The 14,946-nt window shown below is 42.0% G+C and overlaps 1 protein-coding gene across 1 annotated transcript in view; it reads right to left on the reverse strand.

The window, feature by feature from the left end:
- PPEF1 (protein phosphatase with EF-hand domain 1) overlaps window positions 1-14,946 on the reverse strand; it is a 134,901-nt gene that overhangs the window by 53,864 nt on the left and 66,091 nt on the right. The window contains exons 7-10 of the mRNA XM_026451893.1: window positions 8,605-8,771; window positions 5,350-5,386; window positions 3,620-3,781; window positions 167-178 (exon numbers count right to left, since the gene is read on the reverse strand). Of these exons, the coding sequence (XP_026307678.1) occupies window positions 167-178; window positions 3,620-3,781; window positions 5,350-5,386; window positions 8,605-8,771 (378 nt within the window). The remainder of the gene's footprint in view (window positions 1-166; window positions 179-3,619; window positions 3,782-5,349; window positions 5,387-8,604; window positions 8,772-14,946) is intronic.

Here is a 14,946-nt window from a genome sequence, read left to right on the forward strand (position 1 = left end):
TCCCAGCTACTCGGGAGGCTGAGGCAGGAGAATGGCGTAAACCCGGGAGGTGGAGCTTGCAGTGAGCTGAGATCCGGCCACTGCGCTCCAGTCCGGGCGACAGAGCTAGACTCCGCCTCAAAAAAAAAAAACAAAACAAAAAACAAAAACAAAAAGAAGAGAGAACTGGAGGAGAGAGCTATATGTTTAGCAGTATACGCCATTTTCTTCCCTTCCCTTCCCTTCCCTTTTCTTTTTTCTTTCTTTCTTTTTTTCTGAAATAGTGTTTTGCTGTTGCCCAGGCTGGAGTGCAGTGGCTTGATCTTGGCTCACTGCAGCGTCAGCCTCCTGGGTTCAAGTGATCCTCCCGCCTCAGCCTCCCAAGTAGCTGGGATTGCAGGTGTGCACCACCATGCCCAGCTATTTTTTTGTATTTTAGTAAAGACAGGGTTTCACCTTTCTGGCCAGGCTGGTCTTGAATTCCTACCCTCAAGTGATCCGCGTGCCTCAGCCTCCCCAAGTGCTAGGATTACAGTTGTGAGCCACCAAACCTGGCCACCATTTTCTTCATATAGGTAATTACATTTAATCATCCCAACAATCCGATATGGTAGGTATTTTTATCTTCAGTTTATAAGTGTGGAAACCAAGGATTAAAAACTTCACTATGTTGCCCAGTCACCCAGGAAGTGGCAGAGGCAGGATGTTAACCTAGTTCTGTCTGTCTAATGTTAGAGCCTCACAGTCTTTACTATGTTAAGGTGGCTCTCAACTTGGGATCTCCACAGAGCTAGTGAGGGACATCCCAGAGGCATCTTCTCAATATCTCAAAAAGCCCTTGATAGAGCTGGCTGCTCAGGCTAACCTCAGGAAAGCAAAAGTTTTCAATCTGATCAATTGGAAGAGGCTGCCATGACTGATTAGCACTGTAGTCATAGGGCAGGTGGCGATAGAGTGTGGCATTCATGCCCTGTGTTTGCCAGTATTTGACTGACAAAGACATCATGTTCCCTTGTGCTCTTGGCTAGAATCTAATCCACTCATTATGTTAATACTGACTATTATATCTTGATCAAAATGTCTTATTGGCTTGCCTACTCGCTGATATAATGGGAAAGTTACCTTAAACTTAGAGTGGGCTTAAATTTTATTGCAACTGGGTTTTGTTGCATTTTTGTTTGTTTGTTTGTTTGTTTTGAGACAAGGTCTCTCTGTCATGCAGGTTGGAGTGCAGTGGTGCAATCATAGCTCACTGCAATCTCAAACTCCTGGGTTCAAGCAGTCCCCATGCTTCAGCCTCCCAAGTAGCTGGGACCACAGGTGTGTACCACCACTCCTGGCTAATTTTTTTCTTTTTTGTAGAGCTGAGGTCTTGCTATGTTGACCAGACTGGTCTCAAACTCCTGGTCTCAAGCAATCTGCCCACCTCAACCTCCCAAAGTGCTGGAATTACAGGGGTGAGCTACCATGCCTGGCTGCAACTGGGATTTTTCTTTTTTTAAGAGTAAAAGGAGGTGCTATTAATAATTACAACAGGACAAGAGATGTAAGCCAGGACGCATCATCATCAGTTGGTGAGGTGGGAAAGGGTGGTATGTAAAATCACCACAGAATCAGGAGAGGGCTGTAAAAAACTTTCTATTCAGTTTTTTTTTTTGAGATGGAGTCTCACTTTGTCGCCCGGGCTGGAGTGCAGTGGTGCGATCTCAGCTCACTGCAAGCTCCGCCTCCCGGGTTCATGCCATTCTCCTGCCTCAGCCTCCCGAGTAGCTGGGACTACAGGTGCCCACCACCATGCCCGGCTAATTTTTTGTATTTTTAGCAGAGACGGGGTTTCACCATGTTAGCCAGGATGGTCTCGATCTCCTGACCTCGTGATCCGCCTGCCTTGGCCTCCTAAAGTGCTGGGATTACAGGTGTGAGCCACCGCACCCGGCCTCAGTTTTGTTTTAGGTTTGCCCTGCTTTGATCTTAAATGTCTCAGGAGATAGTTAATGAATATTAATACTTACTACATCCCAGGTGCTGGGGTTTTATCAATGGACTAGAAAAACAGAGGAAGGGCCGGGCGCGGTGGCTCAAGCCTGTAATCCCAGCACTTTGGGAGGCCGAGACGGGCGGATCACGAGGTCAGGAGATCGAGACCATCCTGGCTAACACGGTGAAACCCCGTCTCTACTAAAAAATACAAAAATCTAGCCGGGCGAGGTGGCGGGCGCCTGTACTCCCAGCTACTCGGGAGGCTGAGGCAGGAGAATGGCGTAAACCCGGGAGGCGGAGCTTGCAGTGAGCTGAGATCCGGCCACTGCACTCCAGCCCAGGCGACAGAGCGAGACTCCGTCTCAAAAAAAAAAAAAAAAAAAAAGAAAAACAGAGGAAGATAATAAACAAACAGTACCACAATTTCGTACTTAAATTTGGTAACTGTGATGAAAGATATGTACAAGGGGCTTGACAGTATATAAAAGGGGATGTCATCTGGTCTGGAGGTCAGACTTATTAAACTTTAAATTAAAAAGACGGGAGGATGCTAGCAACAACGTTCTCATTCACATGTGTATAAAGGTATAAAGGATCCAAAAAGTCAAGGTGCCACTGGGGTCACATTTCTGTCTCTATCAGATTAAATTCCAGCTCTAGACACCCCCCACCCAGGGTTGGTTGGAAGTTGATGATCAGTCCTGAGGGGTAAAAGTTCAGGTTTCCCACTAGGACCATAGAGCATCATCTGGCTCTACTGTTATTACTGGTCCTCAACCCATGTGGCACCCCGTACACCTCTTAGCCTGAGGGCTTCCTCTTGGCCCAGGTAGAGGAGGAAGACAACTCCAGTGACCCTGTAAGACCCGTCCAAGGAACCCTTCACGAGGCATGAGATCTTCACAGGCACCACATTGCCACTTGTCTCAGAGGTTCCATACTAGTTCCTGCTCTGCTTGTAGTTAGTATGATTATTTAAACATTTCAAAAGATATTTCCAAAAAAATTATCCTAAGTTATTTGATGTGTATTATGTGGGAAATCATATCAATTCAGAAATAAATTCCACTTATATAAGTGATTTCACTTATATAAGGTACCTAGAGTAGTGAAATTCGTAGACAGAAGGTAGAATGGTGGTTGCCAGAGGCTGGGAGACGGGAGACTGGGTAGTTAGTGTTTAACGGGTCCAGAGTTTCAGTCTGGGATGATGGAAAATTCTGTAAATAGATGGTAGTGATGGTGATGGTTGCACAACAATGTGAATATACTTAATACCTCTGAACTATACACTTAAAAATGGTTACAGTGGCAAGTTTTATGTTATGTATATTTTACCACAATATAAATGAATGAATTAATTGAGATTTTAATTTTAAAAATCAGGATTTTTCACTTTTAGAAACTACATAAAATGCCAACATTTCCTCATTTTTCCACCCTCAACATGAATTTAAATTTTTTTTCCAAATATAGAAGTCACCCACTTAGTTCTTTATCATGCAGTCATAGATTTTTCTTAAAATGTATACTTTTATATACTCTAATAAAATCTATAATCTTTTTAGAGTTACAACCACTAAAACACAAATCAGCTCAAAATAATAAATGAAGAGGTACGTATTCCCTTCTAAATCCCTGAGAGAAGATTCATGCCAACATTACTTCTTACTTTGTTCCTCTCTACACGGTGGAGTAAATTCAAGTCTGTGGTCTCTGATATCCCACCATGGATGACCAGGATTTCATTGTCAACAATTGTACCGATTGGGAGCCAGGCATAGAGTTCTTCCAAGATTTGTAAGATTTTTTTTCCATGTAGCTGTAAGTAAGAGCTTGAGTAAGTTTTGTTTTTCTGATAGGTTCAGTTTATTGAATAGTCCCCATGTATGGACAACAAGTAATGGTTTTCAGGCCACTCAAAGGAAGTCAGCAAGGAGTCACTAACCAGTTAGCATGTATTTATCATGTCTTTTTATTCTATGTGTGTGTGTGTGTGTGTTGTTGTTTTTTTTTGAGATGGAGTCTCGCTCTGTTGCACATTGGAGTGCAGTGGCACCACCTTGGCTCACTGCAACTTCTGCCTCCCAGGTTCAAGCGATTCTCCTGCCTCAGCCTCCCAAGTAGCTGGGACTAAAGGCGTGTGCCACCACGCCCAGCTAATGTTTGTATTTTCAGTAGAGACAGGGTTTCTCCATGTTGGCCAGGCTGGTCTCGAACTCCTGACCTCAGGTGATCCGCCCACCTCAGCCTCCCAAAGTGCTGGAATTACAGGTGTGAGCCACTGTGCCTGGCCCTTTATTCTGTATTTTTGATACTATTACATCTTGGGGCCTTGCTGACTCTGAAGGAGAGACTGTCCCTCCCAGGGCTAGCTAATTCCTAGATAGTCAATGACTCGCCCTTCATAAGCAAACCAAGCAATGGAGAGCCCACACCCCACACCCCAGCTACCTTCTTTATGGAGCTCTCACACTCTTCATCCTGGGGCCAGGTACCAGACAACTAGGGACAACCTCTGTGGCCCAGAGCAGGCTGAAATTACTCCAACTGGTCAGTCCTAAACCAGATTACACTCAGATGCTTCCCTCTGCCCTCCCTCCTACAAAAACCACAATCAAAGCTCTCGCTCCCTCTGCCTTCTTCTTTTTTTTTTTTTTTTGAGACGGAGTCTCACTCTGTTGCCCAGGCTGGAGTGCAGTGGCGCGATCTCGGCTCATTGCAACCTATGCCTCCCGGGTTCAAGCTATTCTCCTATCTCAGTCTCCCAAGTAGCTGGGATTACAGGAACACGCCACCACGCCCAGCTAATTTCTATATTTTTAGTAGAGGGAGGGTTTCACCACGTTGGTCAGGCTGGTCTTGATCTCCTGACCTCATGATCTGCCTGCCTCAGCCTCCCAAAGTGCTGGGATTACAGGTGTGAGCCACCGTACCCAGCCTTCCTCTGCCTTCTGACCAACTCTGGTGCTTCCCCACGCGGTCCCCCAGGGTGGCGTGTAGTGCTCCCCTTTTCCAGAGAACTGTAAATAAAAATCTCTTCCTTCATGACAGTCATTTCTATGTCTGCATGTTTTACCACACCTAAGTAAAACAAATCCTTGGTACCTTTAAAGCAATGAAATACGTATCTATGCTAAAACTTACACAAAACTCACAATGAAAAAGTGTGGCTTAATCCAGAAAGAAAATATAAGACTCTACCGTGGCCAGGGCTTCCTGCTGTGCTTGTATTTTATTGGCATGCATTCTGACTAGCTGGCCTATCACCTTTCCTAAAGCATCAGTCTGGTCTTTCTTGGCTCTTTTTAAATTTCTCTATAGAAACAGCAAAATAAATAAAAAAAAAAAAAAAAAAGAAAAAGAAAAAGAAAAAAAAGGATGTCTTACCTTATATTTATGCAAAATTTCTTTCGTGAAGCCATACCTAAAAAAAATGGGATGTAAATGATTTGATTGTTGATAACGCCTACTTCCATGAGTCATGCAAAAAGGGGAGTCCTTGGCATCTCAGTACCACAAGCACCAAGAACTGAAGAAACCAGAGTTCAGTTGGAAATATTACTTACCTGAGTCTTTGCTACACATGACTGGAAAGCATAAAAGCAACCAGTGACATCATCCCTACCCTCAAGGAGCTTATAGTATAGCTGGGGAAAGAAGATAGATTTCTATGAAACAATCATAAGACAACTTAAGAAATATGTGGTAGGCACAGGTTGTGTAAATGCTACAAGTATGCAGAGAAGCATGCTGTGGTAGCTGGGGGAATCTGTGTGGGAGAAGACTTTTCATTGAGATAGAATTTCTCAGACATCCTATACAGTAAATGATTGGAAAATCAGACATCCTATACAGTAAATGATTGGAAAAAAAGAAAAGACTGAACAAAGATAAAGGCCTAGAAGGTAACAAGTTGGCTTGGCATGCTCTCTCTGATATAGGTCCCATAATGGTATTGAGGGTTTTAATAGAAAGTGTCAGGAATCTTAATGCCTGAATAGCAGTAGTGAAGGGAGATTCAATGATGACAATATTTCTGTTACTTTTCCTTGCTTTGGGATAACAGTAAGTGCACTTAATATCCAACACTGTGAAGATGAAATGCAATACACTCACTCTAGCTTTCCATGGAAATCATGTCACATCAGACTGCTATAGTGTAACGTTATGTTTTCTGAGATGAATTCCATCCTGTACTCACCAAAGGTGTCCACACTGTTTAATCCAATGGACGCCTTGTAGTCCCCACCTTTCTCGCCCTCTCTGAAACACTAAATACAGCTGACTCTACCATCCTTCTAGAAAACTTTTCTTCCCTTGGATTCTGTGACCATAAACTCTTTGGTTTTCCTCCTGGCTCTTCTGAGCCTCTTTTGCAAGCTCTCCTGTACCTCACCTTAAATGTGGTAGTTCCTTCAGATTCCATCCTAGGCTCTCTTCTCCCCTCACTTTCTCCTTTGGGAATCCCATCCCTGCCCAGGCTTTCAGTTATTATCTAGTGTCAATACCACAGGATGACGTTCCAGGCCACACTTCATTTCTGATCTCTGGACATGTATGTACACTCAACTGCCTACTCAATAGTACCTCAAACCAGCATACCCCAAACTGAATTCATCATTCCCCCTCATCCCAACCTGTATCCTCTTTCCACACATTCCCAATATCACTGAATGATGCACTGTACCCCCAAACTCAAGCTGGGAACCTGGAGGTCATCCTTGATTCCCTCCTCTCTCTCTCTCTCTTTTTTTTTTTTTTTTTGAGATGGAGTCTCACTCTGTAGCCCAGGCTGGAGTGCAGTGGTACGGTCTTGGCTCACTGCAAGCTCCACCTCCCAGGTTCACACCGTTCTCCTGCCTCAGCCTCCCAAGAAGCTGGGACTACAGGCGCCCGCCACCACACCTGGCTAATTTTTTTGTACTTTTTAGTAGAGACGGGGTTTCACTGTGTTAGCCAGGATGGTCTTGATCTCCTGACCTTGTGATCCGCCCACCTCGGCCTCCCAAAGTGCTGGGATTACAGGCATGAGCTACTATGCGCGGCCGATTCCCTCCTCTTTCAGCTCCCCCATATCCAGTTACTGAGCCTTAAATCATCATTGCCTACATTCCTCTTGAATCTATTTCTTTGCATCTCCATCACCACTATCCTAGTCTAAATGAGAACCCATTATCTATCCCTTTAACCTTCAACTACTTCCTAAGTGACCGGCGTGTATTCACTCTTGCCCCTCTCCAACTCTCTCCCCCTACTGCATTTTAAAACACAAATTTTATGACATCCTCCAGTGACATTCTGTTGTTCTAGGAAGTCCTTCCAAATTCCTTTGAACCATCCAATCATTTCTTATTTCTCCAGCCCTATCAGGCACCACCCTGTCCCTCAGTCTATGCTCCTGCCCTCCTGAACTTCTTTCACATCTAAACAGTCTTGTCCTGAGCTCTGCATAAGTTGTCCCCTCACTGTGGAACACTGTTTCCCATTCCCCTCTATGGCTCTTTCTTGATTGCCTAATTCATTCTTCAGCTGTCAGGCTAATGCCATATTTCTATGGGGGAACCTTCCATCATCCCTCAGACAAGGTTGGATTCTCCCTTTACAAACTCATCACACTTGAAAAACCTGCTCAACATGCGTCTTCCCTGCTAGATGTAAGCTCTATGAGGGCAGGGGCCATGTCTCCTTCATTAACCATTATAGACACTAGATAAATATCATAGGCAATAAGGATAAACAGCATGCCTAAATTAAAGTATTGAGCTATATTATATATAATGGGCCTCTGATAATAGTCCTGGGATTTTTTTCCTTCACAGTTTTAGCATTTGCTTCCATACCTTGAGAATTAGAATTGAAACTCTATACTCAAGCCAGGTGCCAAACTGCCCCAAAGACAAAACTAATCAGTTGTTGAGCTTTATCAAGGCACCCAAAAGCCCAGGACCAAAAGCATGAGACATGCCATATCTTCCACTGTCCTAGAGCAAACTGATTTCTGTTTTTCATAAAACAAGAGATGTTTTTAAAAGAAGAAGGAAAAAATAAGGGAAAAGGGAACATTTGTCATCTAGTGTGCCTTCCAGCAAAGATTCTTAAACCACCTAACCAATCTTTATTCCTCAAGCTTCCGGTGAGTTAGATAGTCGAAATGCTGTGTTTGTAAATGTGTTTATGTGAAACAATGCCAGAAGCAATTACCATGCCATAAAACAATACACGCATCGGTGAAAAACATGAAACTAGTTTCTGAGACAATATCTGAGGCAAGCCAAGAGTAGTAACAGAACTAATTCATCCAAGTATGCTCGAAGAAACTTCCACACCTCCAAACCCGGCCTCACACACCTATCCAACACACAATTTAGCCTGTGAAGGTCGGGCATGGAAGCAAGAGAAAGAACATAATAGAAGGGAAAAGAATGGACAGAACTGGAAGAAAAGATAGCAAGGGAGTTTCAGGGCAACTGATACTCAGCAGACGAATGGGGGGGTGGTGAAAGGGGTAAGAACTGAAGTCCTCCTTGAGATCCCCCTCATCCCTCTTCCAATACACTCACTTGTCTCTGTTAGGAACTAAACATGACAGCATTTTCCAGAGTGCAAAACTTTTAAAAGAGAAAATCTAAAGGCCTGGATTACCTCAGATTCATCATAAAATCTTCATGGTTCCCTCTGTTCAAGTGCAGGTCATTGGGGTAGACAAGAAAACTCACACACAGGATCATTAGGATCTCTATGGAATACTGTCCTCGATCTACAAAGTCACCATTAAAAACGTACGGGTTGCTTTCTGAGGGGAGACCATTCTGTGGAAGGAGGAGAAGGGAAAAAACAAGGAATTAAAAGAATATACTTTTAAAGTGAGGCTGTGTACATAACATCCCTGTTAATATGGAGAAAAGAGGCTGAGTCAGATTCCTCCACCAGGAAAACTCTCCTCTCTTGCTTGAGCCAGTTTACTCTTCCAGGACAAGCATCTCCTGCAAAGGCCCTGAAAGTGACAAATCTGCTCGGGAATGGAAGATGCCAGGAAGGATGGGGTGGTGCTAATTCTACCCACCACCTACTATGAGTTTCCTCTGAAAGGAGCTGGTATTTGTCCTATCAAATATGGCTATTCTCAACTCTTCCTTCTCTGAAAAGAGGGAAACTTCTACCCAAGGAAGAACACCAAACTAAGAGCCAGAAATATTTTATTCTAAGGGGCCCTATGGTCAGCTCCTTGGGGCTGTGATTTCCCCAATTTGCAAAATGAGGATGGCACTACATCCCTCCCCAGATCACCTGGGAGAATGGAGATGAAAGCACTCAGGCAAGTGAAGGGTGCTGTGTGATGTGGCTGAGCAGGTCAGATGTACTGCCAGCCAGCAACTACACCAGGTGTGCAGAGCCCGTGTATATTCTCAGTGATCACTGACCGGGCCATATCAGTTTTTAAGTATTTTTAATATCACTCTTGAGTATGAGATAATACTTTAAAATGTAGTGTTAGCATGAAAAGCAGCAGAGATCAGAACAACGGTCTGGTCTTTAAAATAGCTACTAATTCATTTAGTCTTATACTATAAAACTCTAAGACAAAACAAACATATGTAACATGGTTACATTTTCTCGATGTCATGTTTGATAGGGAGAGGGCCATTTCCCTACTGCATGGCTTCTACTGCATAATAAGACAAATTCAAATGTTTTAAAAATATATTACAAAGAGACAAATTAAACTACTCATATATAAAAATGCATGTCCTCCTTCAAAAAGGTTACCTTCGCCAGGCATGGTAGCTCATACCTTTAATCCCAGCACTTTGGGAGGCTGAGGCGGGCAGATCACTTGAGGTCAGGAGTTTGAAACTAGCCTGGCCAATGTGACAAAACCCCACCTCTACTAAAAATACAAAAATTAGCCAGGCATGGTGGTGTGAGCCTATAATCCCAGCTACACAGGTGGCTGAGGCAGAAGAATCACTTGAACCCGGGAGGCAGAGGTTGCAATGAACCAAGATTATACCACTGCACTCCAGCCTGGGCAACAGAGAAAAGACTATGTTTAAAAAACAAAAACAAAAAAAAAAAAAAAAAAAGAAGAGAGAAACAAAATGGCTACCTTCAGGAAATAATACACATATTCTAGTAATAGTAATCTTTTTCAAATGATTTTCAAATTCCTGTTTCGTTAGATTTCCAACTACATTTAAAAATCTTATTACTTTATACTCAATATCCTATTATGTATACACATTTTAAATTGCTCATATCAGCATAATAGAAATAATTGAAAAAATATAATACAGGTTATAGCATATAATTTAGGGATTCTAGAAATCATTTATACAATGTAACATGTTCTGAAGGCAATTGCAAACAAACAAATAAACAAGCAGTGGCATAGTGTGATAAGAAGGTGAATTCTCTGGTCCAGGTCCATTCATTACCCATGTGTCCTTGGGCAAGTGATGTAACCTTTATGAGCTGTAGTTTTCTTATCTGTCAAGTGTGGATGATAACTTCCGTACTTACCACACAGGGCTATTTTGGAACTCAAATGAGAACATGTGTATAAAATTGCATTGAAATGGTAAGGCAACATACAAATTAAGAGACTTATTTTATTATGACCAAGTTATTTCTAATGCTAAGATTCCAATATTTTCTTTCTTTCTTTCTTTCTTTCTTTTTGAGACAGAGTTTCACTCTTGTTGCCCAGGCTGGAGTACAATGGCGTGATCTTGGCACACCGCAACCTCCGCCTCCCAGGTTAAAGTGATTCTCGATTCTCCTGCCTCAGCCTCCCGAGTAGCTGGGATTACAGGCACCTGCCACCACGCCTGGCTAATTTTGTATTTTAAGTAGAGATGGGGTTTCACCACATTGGTCACACTGGTCTCGAACTCCCGACCTTAGGTGATCCACCTGCCTTGGCCTCCCAAAGAGTTGGGATTACAGGCATAAGTCACTGCACACAGTGCCAATATTTTCTTATGTATTAATTCATATAACCTTATTCACACTGGGCTTAGTGTAAACCAGTTGCAAAAATATAGGCTATTGTTCATCAAAATGTAAAGAAGCCTGGGCACGATGGCTCACACCAGTAATCCTAACACTTTGGGAAGCCGAGGTGGGTGGATTGCTTGAACCCAGGAGTTCAAGATCAGATTGGGAAACATGGCGAAACCCCTTCTCCACAAAAAGTACCAAAAAAATTAGCCAGGTGTGATGGTGCACACCTGTAGTCCCAGCTGCTCAGGAGACTGAAGTGGGAGGATCGCCTGAGGCCAGGTAGGTCGAGGCTGCAGTGGAGCTGAGATCACACCGCTGTATTCCAGCCTGGGTGACACAGTGAGACCCTGTCTAAAACAAACAAACAAACAAACAAACAAACAAACAAACAAACCACAAAGAAAGGGGGAAGGATTCTGCATCTCTGATCTCTGTTACTCTTCCTTCTCCCAGCCTTCAGCTGTCTAGGGTGAGTAAGCTGGAGGAACCAGAGGACGGTTGAAGGACTCTGTTGGTCCAGGTCTGAAGGGGGCTAGAGGAGCAGCGGCAGGGAGCCCTGGGGTGAAAACATGGAAGAACTAGACCTGAGGGGACTGTGGACACTTGATTAACGGGGTGGCTCTGCCTCAAAGCGTGTGAGTGGTCTTGGTTTGGAGGCAGGGGAAGCTGAAATGTTGGATCCTACTGGAAAAAGTGTAGGAAGATGTCTTTCACATCCCTGAAACGAAAAGAACAGATCACTTGCATTTAGGGGTACCTAGAAACACAGAGACTTCTTTTCACACTCGATGCAGGTGTAGAAACTGTTGTGCCTCCAACTATGGGAAGGCTTAACCTAGCTTAAGCAGAAAATAGAAAACGGAAATAAGCTAGTACCTAAGAGGATCCAGCAACTAGAGAGAGACAGACCAATCAGATCTACTACAGCAGATGGTTGCTAATAAGACAGGACTACTGGAGGAAACAGAGAACTAGTTTATTTTTAAAGTAATAAGAAGAACATACAAGAAAGAACAAAAATGTATTAATTCTTGGCATTAAGAATATACTATACAAACTTAAAATATCAGTGGGTTGGCCGGGCACAGTAGCTCATGCCTGTAATCCCAATACTTCGGGAGGCTGAGGTAGGTAGATCACTTGAGGTCAGGAGTTCAAGACCAGCCTGGCCAACATGGTGAAACCCCATCTCTACTGAAAATATAAAAAAAATGGCCAGGTGTGGTGGCACACACCCGTAATCCCAGCTACTAAGGAGGGTGAGGCTGAGGCAGGAGAATCACTTGAACCTGGGAGGTAAAGGTTGCAGTGAGCTGAGATTGAGCCAGTGCACTCCAGCCTGGGCAACACAGTGAGACTCTATCTCAAAAAGAAAAAATCAATGGGTTAAAGGTAACTAAAAGAAAGAATGGTGAGGAAAGTACATTATTGACCTGAAAGAGCAAGCAGATGAAAAATCTCTCACACAGAGTAAAATCAAAATGATGAAAGTCAGGAAGAATAAATAAGAGACTAGCATTCAAAGCCAAGAGACTTAATATGCCAATAATAAGTATTCCAAAATCAGCAAAAAGGAACAGATGAAGAGGCAATAATTACAAAAATAAGAGAGAACATTTTCTATGGTTAAAAAAAAAGACTTCAATTTGAAGCTTGAAACATGACTTCTATGCACAATTGATGGGGCAAAATCCCTACTAGCTGGCAAAAAGATCAGAAGAGGCCACGGAGAAAGAACGAGTTACAAAAGGAAAAGAAATCAGCCTAGCATCAGACTTCTCGTCTATAGTAGTGGGAGGTAGGAGATGGTAGAATAAAATCTACAAATTAAAGAGGAAAAAGGACTTTGAATCAAGATTTCTACAGTGGCCAAGATATTAAGTTCTCAGGGTGATACAAAAATACTAGCAGATGTGTAAGAGATCAACCATCACCAACAACAAAAATGCTCAGGGTGAAAGACAGACATGCAAATATGTAGTATTTAATACCATGAAACAGCTAACATATATCGATTGCTTGTTATGTACCAGGCACAGTTTTAGGTGCTAGGAACACAGAAGTAAACAATACAAAGTCCCTGTATTCGAGGAGCCTGCATTCACAGAAGATAGCATCCACATGCCCCACTGAGGAAAACGCTCAACAAAACACTCTAACTAAATAACCATACTAACAATTAAAAGTCCTCAAGCCAGGGAAAGATCAAGAGGGAAGAATACAGATGTGAACAATGAATCATTAAATATATAATTATATAAATCAATATGACAATATGAAACTTGCATTTAAGTACTAAGCAAGGCTTCTAGAAGTAGAAGAGACATGCTATGAAGGAAAACCTAATAATGGTCAAGAACTAAAAATATGGTATGAGCAATAGCTAGGATTTACAGGGGAGGTGAGAGGAGAAAAATAAAATGCTCTAGAAATCTTAACTGAATGGGGGACATGGAGTGTGTAAACAGAGAAAGAGAGAGAGAGAGAGGATCACAGTGGAAGAATAAAGTTACAGCTATTTGAGAAATACACACATACACATTATTTACTAGAAATATCAGAAGTGGGAAGGTAAGCACTAGTGAATGGAAAAGCAGAGTAAAAATTCCAAATAAAACAATAAAAAATAAAACTTCACCAAAACAGCAAAAAGGAAAAGGGTGAAACAAAGTGAAATAGCAAAGTAGAAGGAAAAATTTCAAATATATCTGTTGTTATACTAAGTGTGAATGGGTTAAATTCTCTCATTAAAATACCAAGATTACTAGGCTGTGTTAAAATACAAAATCCAGGTAGATATTGTTCATGAGAAATATACGTTAAAAAGTAGATAAGAGAAGGTTAAAAACAACGCAGATGCAACAAAAAGAAAGCAAGAATGGAAATGTTAATACTGGGCAAAGTTTGAGTTTAAGATTAAAGTTCTAAACAGGATCACAAAGCAACATTATGTCATAATAAAAGGCACTTTATGAAAAAAATACAACTCATGAACTTGTATTCAATAAACAAAAGAACTCATTTTTGCTTCATATATTTAACTACTAAATGCAAGAAGAAATTGTTTAAAAATATACAGTGTGTTATTCGGACTGAATTATTGCTTTACAATAATGTCCATAAATTCTTTGGCTCTCTGTTTACAAGGTGAAGCCTTATGTGCCTCCTCATGAGTGCAGGCAAGACTTACTGACTTGTTTCTCATGAAGAGAAAAAAAAAAAGCAAAAATGATGCTGTGCAACTTTGGAGACTAAGTTATAAAAGACACTGTAGCTTCCTGCATGCTTTCTTTCTTGGATCACTCACTTTGGGGAAAGCCAGCTGCTCTGTCACAAGAATAATCAGGCCGCCTTGTGGAGAAGCCCATGTGGCTGTTCTGCCAACAGTCAGTGAGGAACTGAAATGCTGTGTCTACAGCCACATGAGTGAACCATCTTGGAAATGGGTCCCCCAGCACAAATCAACCTTTCAGATGACTGCAGCAGCCCTGACCAATAGTTTGACTGCCACCTCATGAGGGATCCTGAGCCAGAATCCATCCAGCTAAGCTTGACCCAAATTTCTGACCCACAGAAACTGTGAGGTACTAAATGTTTACAGTGTTAAGTCATTAAGCATTGGGGTAATTTGTTGCACAGCAACATATAATATACATATTTAGGTATATATAATAGAAAAAATATGGGAAAATTGAATATACAACCAATAAACTTGATTTAATAGATATATGAAGAACTTTGTGTATTACAAATAAGAGAATACAGCTGACCCTTAAACAACACAAGTTTGAATTGCATGGATCCACTTATATGTGGCTCTTCTCCCTCTGCCACCCCTAGACAGCAAGACGAATCCCACCTCTTCCTCCTCCTCAGCCTACTCAACATGAACATAAAGACTTTGGTGATGATCCACTTCCACTTAATGAGTAGCAAATATATTTTCTTTTCTTTAATATATATATATATATATATATATAT

Source organism: Piliocolobus tephrosceles, chromosome Y (assembly GCF_002776525.5).
Source record: "Piliocolobus tephrosceles isolate RC106 chromosome Y, ASM277652v3, whole genome shotgun sequence".
NCBI classification, from domain to species: Eukaryota; Metazoa; Chordata; class Mammalia; order Primates; family Cercopithecidae; genus Piliocolobus; species Piliocolobus tephrosceles.